This window comes from Eimeria necatrix, genomic scaffold (genome assembly GCF_000499385.1).
Source record: "Eimeria necatrix Houghton genomic scaffold, Enh_scaff594, whole genome shotgun sequence".
NCBI lineage: Eukaryota > Apicomplexa > Conoidasida > Eucoccidiorida > Eimeriidae > Eimeria > Eimeria necatrix.
Window position 1 is genome coordinate 5,001 of NW_013654452.1, and position 17,384 is coordinate 22,384.

General features: G+C 60.9%; 1 protein-coding gene across 1 annotated transcript; it reads right to left on the reverse strand.

Annotated features, from left to right (window-relative positions):
• Positions 1-6,196: 6,196 nt before the first annotated feature.
• On the reverse strand, positions 6,197-17,178 carry ENH_00064780 (hypothetical protein, conserved; the record flags this gene model as incomplete). The annotated part of the gene is made up of 12 exons (XM_013582210.1): positions 6,197-6,268; positions 6,371-6,871; positions 7,170-7,250; positions 7,405-7,494; positions 7,735-7,826; positions 8,376-8,790; positions 9,478-9,606; positions 9,960-10,173; positions 10,584-14,674; positions 14,807-14,986; positions 15,263-15,640; positions 15,817-17,178. The coding sequence occupies 12 exons, from the start codon at positions 17,176-17,178 to the stop codon at positions 6,197-6,199; spliced, it is 7,605 nt and encodes a 2,534-aa protein (XP_013437664.1).
• Between the last annotated feature and the right edge of the window lie 206 nt (positions 17,179-17,384).

Here is a 17,384-nt window from a genome sequence, read left to right on the forward strand (position 1 = left end):
GGCACAAAAGATTGGAGGCATTTAAAAGACGAAAAAAGAAAAAGAAAAGTTTTAAGACATGAAAGGAGATTTAAAAGAATAAAAAGAGAAAAAAGAAATAAAAAGGATAAAAAGATATTAAAAAGGATTAAAAGATATCAAAAGCAGATTAAAAGATTTAAGAAGAGATTTAAAAGAGATAAAGGAGATTAAAAGAGGTGCAAAAGAACAAAAAAGAGATTAAAAGAGTTAAATGAAATATAAAAGCGACAAAAAGGTAGAAGATGAAAAAAACAAAAAAACAAAAAGAATAAAAAGAAATAAAAGAAAAAAAACAGTAAAAAAATAAGAGAATAAAAGAAGTAAAAGAATAAAAGAATAAAAATGATGAAAATAATAAGAGAAACAAAGATTAGAAAGAGTAAAAGAATAGAAGATTAAAAAAGAATAAAAGAAAAAAGAATTAAAAAAATAAAAGACTTTGCTGCACCTTAACAAGAACAAAAACTTCTCTCCAGCAGTTTTGGCTCTTCACCAAATTTCCAAACTTTTCGTAAAAGTCAAAAGCTTTTCCCCGCGCACTCCGCAGCAGCTGCAGCACATCGACACACACACCTGCTGCTGCTGCTGCTGCTGCTGCTGCTGCTGCTGCTGCTGCTGCTGCTGGTGATGCCGCTGGTTATGCTGCTGATGGCAGTGGTGGTGGTGGTAGGGGAGGTGGTGCTGCTGCTGATGGTGCTGCTGTTACCAGTGGTGGTGGTGTTGCTGCTGCTGCTGCTACTGCTGCTGCGGGTGCTGCTGCTGCTGCTGCTGCTGCTGCTGCTGCTGCTGCTGCTAACCTTTGCTTCCCTGGGTCCCGGCACTTGCGTTAAGATGACAGCTCCAGACACAAACGGAGAAACTTCGAAAGGAGACGCCAAAAAGAACCCTGCAGCAAATGGAGGTCTGAGTCAGCAGCAGCAGCAACAGCAGCAGCAGCAGCAGCAGCAGAAGATGCAGTCTATCGCACTGGCTGGGAGGCATTCGACAGTGGCAGCAGCAGCAACAAAAGAAGCAGCAGCAGCAGCAGTAGGTCACTTTCACGCCTCAGCACTGCCTCACTTCAAGGCGCCCCCCTGCTGCTGCTGCTGCAGTTGCTGCTGCTGCTGCTGCTGCTGCTGCTGCTGCTCGAGCAGCTGCTGCTGCGTCTCTAGGTCCATTGGCTGCTGCCCTCCGTAGAAAAAGCTGCAGAAGCTTTTCAGTCGCTGCTGCGCTGCCTGCAGCAGCAGGGGCCTCTCGTCAGTGCCCACAAGTGTTATGCGGGGTGTGGGCCCCAGCCCTGCTGCTGCTGCTGCTGCTGGGGCCTGCTGCTGCAGTTGCTGCTGCAGTTGCTGCTGCTCCTCCGGGTGTACGTACACCGCAGGCACGGTGTCTCGGGGAGAGGGAACTGCAGCACAAGAAGGGGAAAGGCCTCCCAGCAGCAGCGCAGCCTCCAGCAGCAAACTGCCGCTGCCGCAAAACGGATCCCAAATCTGCAGCAGCAGCAGCAGCAATAGGAGCAACCGCAGCAGCAGCAGCAGCAGCAACAGCAGCAGCAGCAACAGCGGCAGTAGCATAAAACACAAGGGAACACAGGCATGCGAGCTACTCAAGATGAACTCCACCTGTTTGGCACTGCTGCTGCTGCTGCTGCTGCTGCTGCTGCTGCTGCTGTTGCTGCTGCTGCCTGCTGCTTTGAGGCTCACCACAATGCGTTTCTCTCGCTTGAAGATTCTGCGAAGTCCAGCAGCAGCAGCAGCAGCAGCAAGAGACACATCGCCGATTTCGTGCTCCGTGCCTGCTGCTGTCCAGTCTGCTGCCTCCCAAGAAGGTTCTGCTGCTCCTGCTGCTCCTGGTGTTGCTGCTGCTGCTTCTGCTGCTGCAGATGCTTCTTTTGCTGCTGCTGCTCTGTGGGCCAAAGCCTCTGCTGCCCAGCCACCCCTTAGATACAGCAGCCGCATCATAGACACAGTTGCTGCTGATTGAGGCAGCAGCAAACCCTTGGGGCCCCCCGGCTTGGAGTCCTTGAGCTGCTGCTGCTGCTGCTGCTGCTGCTGCTGCTGCTGCTGTTGCTGCTGCTCCGGGTGCTGATGCTCTTCCTGCTGCTGTTCTTCCTGCTGCTGCTGCTGCTCCTGCGGCTGCTGCTGTTGCTGCTGCTCCCGCTGTTCTTCCTGCTGCTGCTGCTGATGGCCCACGGCCCCTTCGCAGGGCCCCCCTGAAGAGCCCCACAGAGAGGGGGCGACGGCGCCTGCTGGCTCAGCAGCAGCAGCAGCAGCAGCAGCAGCAGCAGCAGTGAGTGACCAAGGTGCCGTTGCTGCTGCTGCTGCGCGTGCCTCCTGCTGCTGCTTTGCAACAGCAGCAGCAAGCTGCAGCTCCTCGAGCGCCGCGCGCTTCTGCGCTGCTGCGTCCGCGGCCTCCCACCTCTCACCCCCTTCCCCTCCCTCCGCTGCTGCTGCTGCTGCTGCTGCTGCTGCTGCTGCTGCTGCTGCTGGCAGGTGCGGCAGGTACCTGTAGGGCCGCGGGTCTAAAGGCCCTGAGAGCAGCAGGTCCGCTAGGGCCTGTCCCTTTACGCAGACGACACGCAGCCGGTGGGTTGCAGCAGCAAGTGCTGTTTCTGCTGCTGCTTCTGCTGCTGCTGCTGCTGCTGTTGCTGCTGCTTCCCCAGACTCTCCTGCTGCTGCTGCTTCCTCCAAAGCTGCTGCAAGTTTTGCACGCAAAGACGGACTGTCTCCTATAGGAGAGTCGATGGAGACAACCCGCAGCTGCAGCAGCGGCAGCGCGGACAGCGGCTGAATGTACTGCAGCAGCAGCAGCAGCAGAAGCAGCAGCAGCAGAAGCAGCAGCAGCAGCAGCAGCAGCAGCAGAAGCAGCAGCAGCAGCAGGGCTATGAAGGAAAGGGAATGGCTGCGAGTGCACGCACAGCCACAAAGCCTCAAGCGCCTGCTGCTGACGCCCGCGCAGCAGCAGCAGCAACAGCAGCTAAGCAGCAGCAGCAAATCGCAGGCCGAGTGCAGCAGCAGCAACAGCAGCAAAAGAGTCGAAGGGCCCCCTGTTTGCTGCTGCGCTGCTTCTCACCTTTTTCCAATTCGTGCGCCTCAGCAGCAGCAGCAAATGCTCGCTGCTGCTGCAGCGCTGGGGGCCCCACAGCCGCAGCCACACGCACTCAGCTGTACGTACACCGCAGCAGAGCTGCTGCACCTGCTGCGGCCGCACCTGCTGCAGCAGCACCCCCCCAGGGTTCACGACCAGGCGGGGGGCCCCTGCTGCTTCACCTGCTGCTGCTGCTGCTGCTGCTGCTGCTGCTGCTGCTGCTGCTGCTGGCTGGGCAGCAGCCAAGCAAGGCAGGGCCTTCAGCTCCCTCAATAGGGGCCCCTCGAGGCCCCGCCGAGTCGAAAAGAAAAGAGACAACTTCCCCATTTGGGGCCCCAGGACCAAATGAAGTTCTTGTCTTTTTGGGGGGCCCCCGGGGCCCCCGAGAAAAAAAGGGTACTGCCACTAGGGGGCCCCCAGGGGCCCCTAAGGAGAAAATGAAGGCTCGCTTTAAGAGGCCCCTGGGGCCCCTAAACGCAAAAAGGGTACTGTCTTCCTAGGGGGCCCCCGGAGTCCTAAAAGCAAAACACATACTGTCTCTTAATTTTGCTCCTGGGGCCCCTACCTTTGCAAATTAGGCACAGGCTTTGAGGGCCTCCGGGGCCTCCAGAGCCAAGAAGAGGATCCTAGGGGCCCCCAAGGCCCTGAAAAAGGGCTCTGGGGGCCCCTGGGGGCCCTGGGAGCTCCTTGGGGGCCCCTGAGGGCCCTCAGGGGTGTCTGGGGCTCCCTGGGGGCTCTCCGGAGTTCCTGGGGGGCCCTGGGGGCCCTCGTGGGTCCCTGGGGGTCCCTGGGGTCCTTGGGAGTCTCTGGGGGCCCCTGGGGGCCCTCAAGGGTTTATGGGGGCCCCTGGGGGCCCCTAGAGCCCACGGGCACCAGGGACCCCTGGGGGCCCCTCAAGAGCACTGGGGGGCCCCCGTGGTGAGGGGCCCCCGGGGGCCCCTAAAAAGAACCCTGGCTTGCAGGGGAGAACGCCCAGAAGGGCTAGGCCCGCCGCAGTGGGGCCCTAGACCGTAAACCCTAAACCCTAAACCCTAAACCCTAAACGCTGAGCCTCAAACCTTGAAATGCTGGGGGTTCCGGGGGCGGTGTTGCCAGGCAATTGATCATGAAGGCATTAAAGAGGTGAATAAATTTTGAAAAAATAATAAATAAATTAATTAATTTGTCGATTAAACACTGAAGGGATAGCAGGGGATAAACAACAAGGGGGCCCCAGAGCAGCTGCAGCCCAGGGGGGCCCCCCAAGATCCTTATGGGGCCCCCATCGGGGGCCCCCAAGCAGCTCTGTACTGTAAGAAGGCCTCCTATTTGTTGTTAAATAGACTTCGATTATTTTAATTATACTTAATATTAAATAAAGGTAAATAAACAAAATGAATTTGGCTATTCGGGGCCCTCTTTTCGGCCTTACGGCCCCCCACTAGGGGCCCCAGGGGGCCCCCAAGATGGGCTTGAGGTCTATGGGGGCCCCCAGACGGTCTGGGGCCCCATGGTGGCGTTTGTTGCTGTGTGGGTACTTCTTAAATCTAGATTAAAAGGAAATAAACCCGCAAAGCTGAGGGTTTAGGGTTTAGAAAGTCCTTTGGCCTGCGAGCCGAGGCCTTAGGGGGGCCCCCAGAGGACCTAAAGAGCCTTCAGCGTCTCGGGAGGCCCCATCAAGGGCCCACGGGGCCCTCCAGCGGGCCCTTGGGTTCCCTTGGGGGGCCCTTGGGTTCCCTTGGGGTGACCCTGGGTCCCCTTGGGGGGCCCTGGGATTCCCCGGGGGCCCCCGGGGCCCCCGGGGGGCCCTAGGGGGCTCCAGGGGCCCCCGGGACGCAGGCGAGTACAAAAAGGTTTCATAGAGGCTGTTTTAGGGGCCACTTAGGGGGCCCCATGGCTCTCAGTGAGGCCCCCCAGAAGGTCCTATGGCCCTCTGCGGGGCCCCCTACGAGGCCTCCAAGGGGGCCCTCTGGGATTTCAGGGGGGCCCTATAAAGAGGAACCCTCAGAATCTCAGAGGGGCCCCCGGGGGCCCCCTGGGGGCCCCCCAGACCCTATGAAGGTACATAAGGAGGCCCTTCTGGCCGTCAGGCGAGGGGGCGTCCGCGGTCCCTTTGGGGGCCCCTTAGGGGCCCCCAAAGAATCCCTCAGGGGCCCTCTAAGAGCCGCCTCAGGGGCCGCCTCAGGGGCCCCGAAAGGGGCCCTCCAGGGGCCCCCTCAAGGGCCCCTTCAGAGTCCGGGGGTACTCAAAACTGGAGCAGCGGCCTCCCCGTTGATAGCAACTTATTGGGCCTTTTATTTCTCCTCTTATGTCTCTTTATTTGCCCCTTTATGTCTTCTTTTTTGCTTCTTTTTGTCTCCTGAATGCCTCCTGCTGCGCTCTCTTTGCTGCTGCTGCCTCTTCCCTTATCTAAAGTCTCAACCGTAAGCCTAACGCGTTCATTGAGTTCCTTAGTTTCCCTGCGGGGGGCCCCCAAGGGGGCCCCCAAGGGGGCCCCCAAGGGGGCCCTGACGGCCCCCAAAAGGGGCCCCTCAGGGCCCCCAGTACCCTCCTAGGGCTCGACGCAGGGGCCCTTTATAGGCCCCTCGGAGTTTCCCATAGAAGCATGCTAGGGGCACCTGGGGGCCCCGGGGGGACTCCGGGGGCCCCTGGGGGACTCTGGGAACCCCTGGGGGGCCCCTAGGGGCCCCCCAGGCCCCAGACTGCGGGGGCCCCGCCACCCAACCAGCAGTTATCCTGGGGGCAGCAAAATCTGTCTCTTAATTGATTAAAAGACACAAACCATCGGCGGCAACGCCGCATAGCAGCCCTGGGCTGCATGCATGCAAAAAAGCCCCAAAATGGGGTACGCAGCAACTGCGGCTTGCCCGCGTGGGCCCCTGGGGGCCCCCACACTCAAGGGCCCCCCTTCCACAGGGGGGCCCCCCGGGAGCGGCGGGGGCCCCCCACCCTTTAGGGGGCCCCCACAGCTTACGGGTCCCCCATCGCTGCGGGTACCCCCAGGCGCTGTGACGGGGGCCCCCCAAAGAAGGCCTGGGAGAACTCCGGGGGCTCTTCAAGGGGCCCCACAGGAGGCCCCCAAGGGGCCCTTAAGGGGCCCCCCAGGGGCCCCCTTGGTTAAGAGCAACAGCTAGTTGAAGGGTACAGAGGGCAAGTCGAGGCCCCTCAGGGGGCCCCCAGCGAGGGCCCCTCGCAGCGCCGCCTGCGGGACACAGCAGCAAATGGAAAAGCCCAAAAGCATTTGCAAGTTTCGAAAGAAGCAAATAAACAAATAGACAAAAAAACCTTTTAAGCTCAAACATACCCAAGAAAAGGGGGCCCCGGGGGGCCCCTCAGGGCCCTGGGGGCCCTGGGGGCCCCCCCCCGGGGCACCGAAGCGGTGCTGCAGCAGCAGCAGCAACGAAGGAGGTGCTGCTGCTGCCAGCTGCTGCTGCACAGGGACAGATAAGAAGCAGAAGCAGCGCAGCAAAGGAGCGAAGAGCGGCAGCCGCGAGCGGAGAGCAGCATGCGCCTTGAGTTCCAGCTGCTGCAGCAGCAGCCCTGCGTCTGCTGCTGCAGCAGCCGCAGCTCCTGCTGCTGCTGCTGCTGTCGATGCTGCCGATGCTGCAGCAGGGCTTCTGCCCTGGTCCTGCGCGCGGGGCCGCTGCAGCGGCTGCTGCTGCAGCTGCTGCTGCAGCTGCTGCTGCAGCAGCTGCTGCTGCTGCGCTATCCATAAATTCAAGTGCACAGAGGGAGTCCCTGCAGGGACTCTTGCTGCTGTGGGGCCCAATCCGCACTCTGAGGGCAAAGATGTCTCTAGCCAGCCCTGAATAGAAGCAGCAGCAGCAGCAGCAGCAGCAGCAGCGAAAGTGACAGCAGGACGTGAGCAACAATACGAAACGTCACTGCAGCAGCAGCAGCAGCAGCAGCAGCAAAGGCAGTAGAAGCTGAAGAAGTGGACGAACAGCGGCTGAGAGACGAGAAGACACAAGACGAAAGAAGACACAGTGCTGGAGAGACAGCAACAAAGCAGCAGCAGGAAATAAAGAGAGACAGCAGCAAAGCAGCAGCAGGAAATAAAGAGAGACAGCAGCAAAGCAGCAGCAGGAAATAAAGAAGCAAACCTGCAGCTCCAGCAGCAAATCTGAGGAGGCGCTATCAACCAGCCGGAATGATAGAATGCCCCCCTCAGCAGTCCACGCAGCCTGCAGCAGCAGCAGCAGCAGCAGCAGCAGCAGCCCGCGCCCTACACGTTTACCAGTTGCAGCAGCAAAAGCAGCTACAGCAGCGGCAGCAGCAGCGGCAGCGGCGGCAACAGCAGCAGCAGCAGCAGCAGCAGCAGCAGCTCGAGCAGCTAACGCATGCAACGTCTCCGAGCTCGGTCTGCGTTTGCTTAAAGGCCACAATTGGGGAGTCAGCTTCCATGGACTCCGAGTCGCAGCGCAGCACCTGCAGCAAGCAGCAACAGAAAAGGCAGACTTCGTTGCAGCAGCAGCAGCAGCAGCAGCAGCGGCAGCAACGGCAGTATGAGCAGCAGCAGCCCCTGAAGCATCGGTGGCCTCAACAGGCCCACAAGCTATAGCCGCAGATAAGCCCAGCAGAAGCAGCAGCCGGAACAGCTGCAGCAGTGCAGGAGCCGCAGCAGCAGCAGCAGCAGCAGCAGCAGCAGCAGCAGCAGCAGCAGCAAACCTGAAGCTGCTGGAGCATGGGCGGCGAGGCTTCCTTGGAGTCATTAATGGAGAAGAGGCGAAAGTTGCCCCAGGGGTCAGCAGCAACAACGCCTGAGGCCCCAAAGCCCCAAAGCCCCCAAATAAGAACGCATGCATGCATGCACGGACTCAAAGCCCCAAACAAACGCATGCATGCATGCATGTATGCATGCGCGGCTGACAAGAGCCGGCCCACGTGAAGCAGCAGAAGGTTGCAGTCTTAACTGATAGAGGGACAAGAAGTAATTAAAAAAAAACTAAAGAATGATTTAGTCATCAAAGTGCCATTAACTAGCCAAGTCAACAGACAAATAGATGATAACAGCAGAAAACCTGTGCGCCTTGGGCAGCGCAGCAGCAGCAATTGCAGCAGCAGCAGCAGCAGCAGCAGCAGCAAAAGCCCCACAGATTCTGTCTTCTAGGGAGACCGCGTCGCATGCAGTCACTGACAGCAGCCAGTGAGCCACACAGCGGCTGACAAGCTCCAGACGCCTCGAGTCCGAAGCGGAGTCGAAGCGCCAGCTGCAGCAGCAGCAGCAGCAGCAGCAGATGCAGGTGCAGCAACAGCAGCGGACGTAGAAGCAGCAAGAGGCGCAGCAGCAACAGCAACACCAGGCGCACACGCAGCAACAGACGCAGCAGCAATAGCAGCAACACGAACTGCAGTGGCACAGACGACAGCAATAGCAGGTGCAACAGCAGAAGTAATAGCAGCAGCAGCAGCAACAGCTGCAGCAGAAACAGATGCAGCAGCAGCACCAACAGCAACTGTAGCAGCACCAACAGCAACCGCAGCGGCACCAAGAGCAGCAGCAGCACCCAGACCAGCAGTAGCACCCAGACCAGCAGCAGCAGCAGCAGCAGCAACGGCAGCAGCAGCAGCAGCAGCGGCAGCAGCAGCAGCAGCTAACGCTAGCAACGAAACTCCTTTGAAGAGGTCTCCTGCAACAAGAAAATTTTTCAAAGAGGAAACAGCCGAAAGGGAAACGCCGACATCTGCAAAGGCCCCGCGGGCCAAAAGGTCTCCGTCCATTTCCTGCAGCAGCAGCAGCAGCAGCAGCAGCAGCAGCAACAGCAGCAGCAGCAGCTAACGCGACAAAGCCGCAGAAATGATGCCAGAGAGCAGAAGATGAAGCGGCAAACGAAGCAAAGCAAAAGCACGAAGATGACACGAACACAGAAAAGAGAAAGAGATAAAACAAAGACAAAAAGAAAAAAAGAAAAAGATCAGAAAAACCCTAAAGCTGAAACCCTAAACCCTAACCACTTAATGCCAAACCCTGGACCCCTCCCCGCCGCCAGAGGGCAACCCTAGGCGAAAACCCGAAACCCTAAACCCTAATCGTCAAATCCTAAACCCTAGTCGCTCAGTCCAAAACCTTGACAGCCAAACCCTAAACCACAATAAACCTAAACCCTAGTCACCAAACCCCAAATCCTGGTCGACAAGCACTAAACCCTGATCGCCAATTCCCAAACCCTAAACCCTGATCGCCAAACCCTAAACCCTATTCGCCAAACCCCAAACCCTATTTTCCAAAACCTAAACCATAGTGGTTAGACCGTAAACCTTAGGTCCAAACTTAAGACCCTACACAAACCCCCAAACCCTAGTGGCTAAACCGTAAACCCTGATCACCAAACCCTAAATCCTAGTCCCAAACCCTAAACCCTAATATCAAATTTTAAACCCTAGTTCCAAACCCTAAACCCTAAACCCTACATGGATGAAGAGGCGGCGGCCGACGGAGTGCAGCAAATAGTGTCTTTCTGCTGAAGAAGGGGCAAAAGAGCCGAGGCAGCAAACAGGACCTTCGAAAACAAAACTAGAAAAAAGACCCAAACCCTCCTCCTGAACAGCAGCAGCAGCAGCAGCAGCAGCAGCAGCAGCAGCAAAACAACAAGCGGAGGCAATGAAAAAATGAAAAGCAGATTAAAGGAGACACAAGAAATCACGACAAAGATCAAAGGAGCCCAAAAAGATAAAAGGAGACAAAAAAAAGAATACAAGAGACAGAAAGAGATGAAGAGAGAGGCAAAAGAAGACAAAAGGAAAGGAAAAGAGAAAATAAAAGAAGAAAAAAGAGACAAAGAGAGGGACAAGAGGAGAAAAAAGGGAGATAAAATAAAGACAGAGTTGCTGCTAAGTTTTAGATAAAATAAAGACAGAGTTGCTGCTAAGTTTTCTGGGGTGCAGGCTCTCACCTCTTGCCGATGGTTTCCCGCTGCTGCTGCTGCTGCTGCTGCTGCTGCGTGCCCGTAGGGCAGCAGCGGGGGCAGCCGCAGCAGCAGCAAACGACCCCCAGAAGCAACTCCTTCCCCCAGCGGCTGCGCCACTCCCACGGCCAAAAACTCCACGCCGTCCAGCAGCACAAACTGCAGCGAAGTCACCTCCTCGCAGGGGCCCAACAAGAACGAACTGCAGCAGCACAGCAGCAGCAGCAGCAGCAGCACAGCAGCAGCAGCAGCGCAGCAGCAGCAGCAGCGCAGCAGCAGCAGCAGCACAGCAGCAGCAGCAGCACAGCAGCAGCAGCAGCACAGCAGCAGCAGCGACAAGGGAGGTGAGGCTTAAAGCACAGAAGCTCACAGGGCCCGCAGCCAATGCAGCAAATGGGAGCTGCAGCAGCGCAGCTGCAGCAAACGAACTGGCAGCAGAAGAGCAGCAGCAGCAGCGACGGCGCGAAGGAGACAAACAAAAGCCGACGCAGCAGCAAATGCAGGCGACCCAGCAGCAGAAGCACCACCACCACCACCACCACCACCCCCAAAAGCAGCAGCAGCAGCGGCAGCAGCAGCAGCAGCAGCAGCAGCAGCAGCAGCGCGGCTCACCCCAGGGGCGCCTGCAGGTTGTCCTGGTGCAGCAGCAGCAGCTCGAACTGCTTGCCTTCTTCTCCCTCCACCTCCACGCGGCCATCAACGCATGCAGCTAAATAAGGGTTTGGGTGGACGCGGCCATCAGGGGGCCCCCCGGCCGCGGGCAGGGGGCCCCCCCCCTGGGGGCCCCCCCATCCCTCGTCGTGCTGCAGCTCGCCGCCTCCTGCTGCAGCGGCCGCTCCTGCTGCTGCTGCTGCTGCTGCTGCTTCCCCAGAACGGCCCAGCAGCGCCAAGTGCGCCCGCTGCAAGGCATTCCGAGTTTCAAGGACAGCTTTGATTTGTTCTGTCTCTTCTGTGGGGTGGTGTAGAGACACCGCGACGAGGCGCCCCACAGGCGCGCCTGCTGCTGCTGCTGCTGCTGCGGCGGCCCCCCCTGACGCTGCTGCTGCTGCTGCTGCGTCTCTCCTGTACTGCAGCGGCAGCACGTAGTCAGAGCCCGAAGACACAGCCACATGGGTCACAGAGGCCCCCAGCAAGAAAGAGGAAGAGGGCAGGGGCCCATCGAGCCTGAAGGGCCCCAGGGTACTGGGGGCCTCCTCAGCTGCTGCTGCTGCTGCTGCTGCTGTGGCTGCTGCTGCTGGCTCCGGGGAGCAGCGAAACTTGTCAAAAGGAGCAGCAATGTCCGACAGACACAAAGTGGGGCCCCCCTTATGCAGCATTGCGAAAGACCCTGGGGGGCCCCCCGCCCAGGTGAAGCTGGCGGCGCTGAGGGTGTCTCTGCGCTCGTTGGGGTGTACGTACAGCTGGTTGCGGCTGCTGCAGAGCCACAGCACCGGCAGCTGCTGCAGCTGCTGCAGCAGCTGCTGCTGCTGCTGCTCCTGCTGGCCCGACAGCGGCAATGGCGGCACTACCAGGCTCACCCCGCCACCCCACTGCTGCACTTGCTGCGGGGCTGTGGCGTAGCCCGAGGAAACAGCAAACTGCACGGAGGGTTCAGCAGCAGCTGCTGTTGCGGCTGCTGCTGCTTTTGCTGCTGCTGCTGCTGCTGGGAGCTTTTGCAGAGAAGGGATGCACTCAGTGCAGCTGTGCAGCTGCAGCCGGAAGGCTGTTGGAAAGGAGGCACTGCTGAGTAGCTGCAGCGACTCTCCAGCAGCAGCGGCAGCTGCTGCTGCCGCGTCAGCAGCATCTGCTGCAGCCGCGTCAGCAGCACCTGCTGCAGCAACGGCTGCAGCAGCAACTGCAGCAGAGGCAGCAGCAAACCCGCGGTAGATGAGTGGAGGCCGCCCCGTCAGGAACACCACTAGTGTGGGGCCCTCGTCACTTCTAGGGTCTAGCAGCAGCAGCTCGGCGCTCAAGACCTCTTCCTGTAGCTCCCCAGCAGCAGCACCTGCTGCTGCAGCTCCTTCTGCTGCCTCACGGTCTGCTGCTGACGCAGCAGCATCAGCAGCAGCAGAAATGCTGCCCTCTTCTGGCCGAGTCAGAGGCAACGGGTCCGCAGCTATGCAGGTCACGGAGCGCCTGGCGTCCAAACTGCCCTCCTCAGCAAGTGTTGCTGCTGCTGCTGCTGCTGCTGCCCCAGCAGCAGCAGCAGCTGCTGCTGCTGCTGCTTGCTCTTGTGGAGGTCCCTCTGCTGTCTCTCCATGAGCTCCAGGCGACTGTAAGATGTCCTCGCGCAGCTGAGCATCTGTGCTCTTGCTGCTGCTGCTGCTGGTGCTTTCTGGAGCTCCGCCTAGTGCTGCTGCCTCTTGCTGCTGCACTGAGTGTTGCTGCAGCAGCAACTGCTGCAGCTGCAGCTGCGCACAGGACCCGCAGTTGCGCAGCAGCGGCGAGACGAGGCGGAGGTCGACTGAGCTGAAGAGACACTGCATGCGGTGTACAGACACCACGTGCAGTGTCTGGGCCTTCTCGGGTCCCTCAAGTGTCACGAGGCAGCACAAGACCTCTGCTGCTGCTGCTGCTGCTGCAGCAGGAGAGAGGGGAGTGCTTCTAGGGTGTAGGTACAGCTGCGCACTTTTCACCTGCCCGCGCATGCAGCACGGCATTGCCTCAGGAGGCACTTCCTGAAGCAGCAGCTGCTGTTGCTGCTGCAGCAGTTGCGGGTCCCCCTCGCCAAGAGCCTCACTGCCTGCTGCTGCTGCTGCTGCTGCTGCTGCTGCTGCTGCTGCTGCAAGGTCAATGTGCCACAAGCGCAGGCGGAAGTCGTCGAGGACGGCGCAGACCCAGTCGCCTGCCGCGCTGCCTCTGACTGCAGCAGCAACTCCGCCACCAGCTGCTGCTGCTGCCCAGCCTGTGTCAAGAAAGGGAGACATGCTTCCTGCTTCTGCTGCTGCTGCTGCTGCTGCTGCTGCGTGGGGCAGCTGAGGTGAGGTCCCCTCAATGCCCCCTTCTGCATCCACCTCCATGGACGCATACAAGTCTCTCTCTGCCTCCACTGAGACCAGCGCATCTCCTGCTGCTGCTGGGCTGCTGCTGCTGCTGCTGCTGCTGCTGCTGTGCTGCTGTTGGCGTTCTTGCTGGATCTCTTCTTCTTGCAGGTGACGCGCCTCCTCTTCATGCTGTTGCTGCGCCTCGTCCTGTTGCATTTCTAGCTGGCTCTCATCGTGCAGCTGCCGCTGCTGCTGCTGCTGCGAAGCCTGCTGCTGCTGCAGTCGATGCTGCTGCTGCTGCTGCTGAGGCGGCTCCGTCATGTCGACTGGGAGGCACAAAGCGGCTGCCCCCAAGGGCCCCGTTACCCGCAGCTCTTCTGCTGTCAGCTGCAGCAGCACGAGGCCCCCCAGCAGCGAAGCAGCAAACAGCGTGGGGCCATCTAGAGAAAAGGCAGCACCTGGGGTGTCTTTTTTGCTGCTCTCTGCTGCTGCTGCTGCTGCTGCAGTGATGTCGACGAGTTTCCCCCCACGGACGGACAGCAAACGGGTTTCTCCTAGTCCCATGCGCGGGTCGCTACTCACCAGCAGCAACTGCTGCTGCTGCTTCTGCTGCTTCTGCTGCTGCTGCTGCTGCTGCTGCTGCAGGGCCCACACAATTCTGGGCTGCCCTTCTAGGTTGGTGGCAGCAGCAAGACTGCGGCAGGGCACAGCTCGCTGGAGGGCCGTCAAGGCGCCGTGGGGCCAAAGCCCTCCAGCAGTAAGAAAGCGGCTGCTTCCTGATGTGCTGCAGAAGGCCTCTAGGTCTTGCTGCTGCTGCTGCAGCAGCAGCTGCTGCTGATGCTGCTGCTGAGGGTGGCCCGCAGAAATCGTCGCAGAAGACTCCAGGGGAGGCAGCGGCAGGTAAGTCACGCAGCGAGCTGCAGCAAAGCCTTGGGGCCTCAGCCAGTCAGAAACTGTCAGACGAAAAGAAGGCAGCAGCAGGGGCCCCCCGGGGGCCCCCACGAGGCCCAGGTTGTCGCCCACAGGGTACTCTGCGTCGAGGTCAGTGCTGCTGCAGCTGGTGCTGTTGCTGCAGCTGAAGGCGCTGCTGCTGCTGTTCAGGGCAGCGGCAGCAGCAGCAATCGACTGCGGGATGCCCTGCGGCGCGGACTCTGCTGCTGCTTTCGCTGCTTCCTCCGCCCCTGCAGCAGCAGCAGCAGGCGGCGCCGATGCTGCTGCCGCTGCTGCTGCTGCAGTGGCCTGCTGCCGCAGCCACTGCAGGTAACCCAGCGGCGAAGACTCTGGCAGGGGCCCCTCGTCTTCTTGCTGCAGCTCCCCATACCTCAAGATGGGGGCCCTTTGGTAAGCAAGGTCAACTGAACCATCAGGGAAGATCTCAATGAGTTGTTTGCCGTCAGTGGTGAAGAGCTCCTGCTGCTGCCGCTGCTGCTGCTGCTGCTGCTGCTGCTCGCCTCCGGGGCCCTGCTGCAGCTCCGGCACCCTGCTGCAGCAAACTTCCAGCGACGAGACCCCCCTTGCTGTTCCCGGATCAGCAAAAAGACTTGACCCGCAGCCCTGAAGGTCCCGGGAGGCCCCCGGGGGGGCCCCCCAGGGCCTCCTGGGGGGCCCCACCAGCTGCGGCTCTGCTGCAGCCACGCACACTCCTGTACCCTCCCGGGCCCTGCCACCGAAGGCCACCAAGTACCGCCTGCTGCTGCTGCTGCTGCTGAAGCCTGAGCTCTCTGCTTCCTTTTCCGCGGCCTGCAGCAGCAAACAAGCACGAAGCAACGCGGCGCTGCTGCTGCTGCTGCAGCAAGCAGCCACGGCTCTCGCTGCTGCTGCAACGCAGCAGCAGCAGCAGCAGCAGCAGCAGGATTCAAGGGACCAGCCCACCTGAGTCTCTGCTGCTGGCGAAGGCCACACAGCAACCGAGTCCGACCGCGGCAGCAGCAGCTGCCCCGGCAGCTCGCATGCGGGGGCCCCCTGCAGCTCGAGGGGGGGGCCCCCCTTGGGGGCACAGACCTCAAGTGCAGTCCAAATAATGTCAGAGACCCCAAGGCCAGCAGCAACGACCTGCAGGGAGACACACGCCTTTTGCTGCTTTCCTGTCTCCTCAGCAGCAGCTCCCCGTGCAGCCAGCCGCACCTGGCTCCTGCACCTGCTGCTGCTGCTGCTGCTGCTGCTGCTGCTGCTGCTGCAGGTGCAGCTGCCGCTGGCGCTGCTGCTTGCCTAGTGGCGCCAGCGAGTTCCTAGGGAAGCAGACCAAGTGAGCCACTGTTAAATGCTCAAACTAGCAGCAGCAGCAGCAGCAACAACAGCAGCAGCAGCAGCAGCAGCAGCGGGGCTCACTAGGTGGGCCAGCGCGGGCCTGTTGTCCGCCGACAGCAGCAACAGACATTTGCTGCTGATGAAAGCAGCAGCACCTTCCTCGAGGCGGAGTCGGAGACGGCTCTGGTCGAACACAGCAGCAGGAAGCTGCTGCAGGTCCTTGCGGACGAGGCCCGCGGGGTGCAGCACGTGGGTGATGCCTGCGACCCTGCTGCTGCTGCTGCTGCTGCTGCTGCTGCTGCTGCTCTGCTGCTCCTCCAGCAGCCGCTGGCTCCCCCCGCCACAACGCCCCCCCCCAAACGAAAAAAAGGAGACAGTGTCAGGAGACAGACACAAGACCCCGTGGGGCACAGCGGGGACCCGCAGCAGGTTGAAAGTGTCCACCAGCAAATGCGGAATCTGCGCAGCAGCAGCAGCAGCAGCAGCAGCAGCAGCAGCAGCAGCGACGCATGCGCAGTTGACCATCGCGTGCAGCAGCAGGAGCTGCTGCGGGTCCCTGCCCGCGTGAGCGTGCGCCGTCCCCAAACCCTAAACCCTAAACCCTAAACCCTAAACCCTCGCGGGCGGGGGCCCACCTTCGCGACGATTTGTATGTCGCGCTCCTCCGGGTGTACAGACACCAGCAGCGCCGATACTTCCCCAGCTCCTGCAGACCCCACAAATGGAATTAAACCAATTTCTCGAGGCCCTTGAGAGACAAGAAGAGCAGCAGCAGGCAGCAGCAGCGAAGAAACTGGCGCCATGTCGTGCAGCAGGTAGGGGAGGCCTGCTGCTCCTGCTGCAGTGGCTGCTGCTGCTGCTGCTGCTGCCGCCGCCGTCGAGTCCCCCGGGCCAAAAGAGGCCCCTGGAGCAGCAGCAGCAGCAGCCACTGCTGCTGCTGTCTTCTCAGGAAGAGGCAAATCGTCTACAAGAGATAAAAAGAAACATGAAGACACAGCGAGGCCCCCCCCCAGCAGGCTGTGGGAGCCCCACAGTGCAGAGGGGCCCCCCCCAGGACCCTCTTCTGGGGGCCCCGGGGGCCCCCCGCCCTCGCCCAGGCTTTGCAGCTCCTCTGCTGCCTGCTGCTGCTGCTGCTGCTGCTGCTGCTGACGCTGCACTGCAGCAGCAAAAAACGCAACTGGGGGCACGCTGCTCAGCGCGCCAGCCCCAGCAGCTCCTAAGGGGCCCGTGTCCTGCCCCGGGGGGCCCCCTGCAGGGCCCCCCGGGGGGCCCCCTGGGGGGCCCCCCGAGGGGCCCCAGGGGCCCTCTGGGCTCCACGGAGTACCCTGCTGTGCCTTGTTGAGCCCTCCACCTGCTGCTGCTGCTGCTGCTGCTGTTGCTGCAGCAAACGCAGCCTGCAAGGGGGTGGTCGCCGCGGGAGACAGCAGCAAGTTAGCGGGGGCCCCATGATGGGCTGCAGAGGGAGACATGTGGGCCCCAGCAGCAGCACTGTCCCCCTGCGCTGCAGCAGCAGCAGCAGCAGCAGCTGCTGCTGCTGCTGCTGCAGGCGCCGGCGCCGCCTGGGGCCCCTCTGCGTTGACAACAATATGAAGACAAACAACATGCAGCAAGTCAACGCTCATCATCGCAAGGAACCCCTTGGAAGGGGGCCCCTCATGGGGGCCCCCCAGGGGCCCCCCCAGGGGCCCCCCGAAGTGCCCCCCAAGGGGCCCCCGTAGGGGCCCCCCCAGGGGCCCCCCTACGGAAGAGCCCCTGGGGGCCCCCAGGGGGGCCCCCAGGCCGTACGGCTGCAGGTCAATGACGAGGGCCCTGCAGAAGGCGCGCAGCACCGAAACAGGGTACTGACCCGCGGGTACTGTGAGGGCCCCCTCGGGGCCCCAGGCGCCCCCCTTCATGGCGGAGAGGGGCCCCTCATCCACCAACTTGAGGTGGGGGGGGCCCCCAAGAAAGGCATTTACTGCAGAGGCCTTGGGCCCCAAATCTGCAAAGCTGTGCATGCTCACAGTGCGCAGGGCCCCCACAGCTTCCTCGTAGACCAGCACCACAGCGCGGTACCCGCTCAGCAGCAGCAGCAGCAGGTCAGGGGCCCCCCGCTGCGCCGCGCCCCCGGGGGCCCCGGGGGCCCCGGGGGCCCCGGGGGCCCCGGGGGCCCCGGGGGCCCCGGGGGCCCCCCTCGCCCCGGGAGACCCGGGGGGCCCCTGGG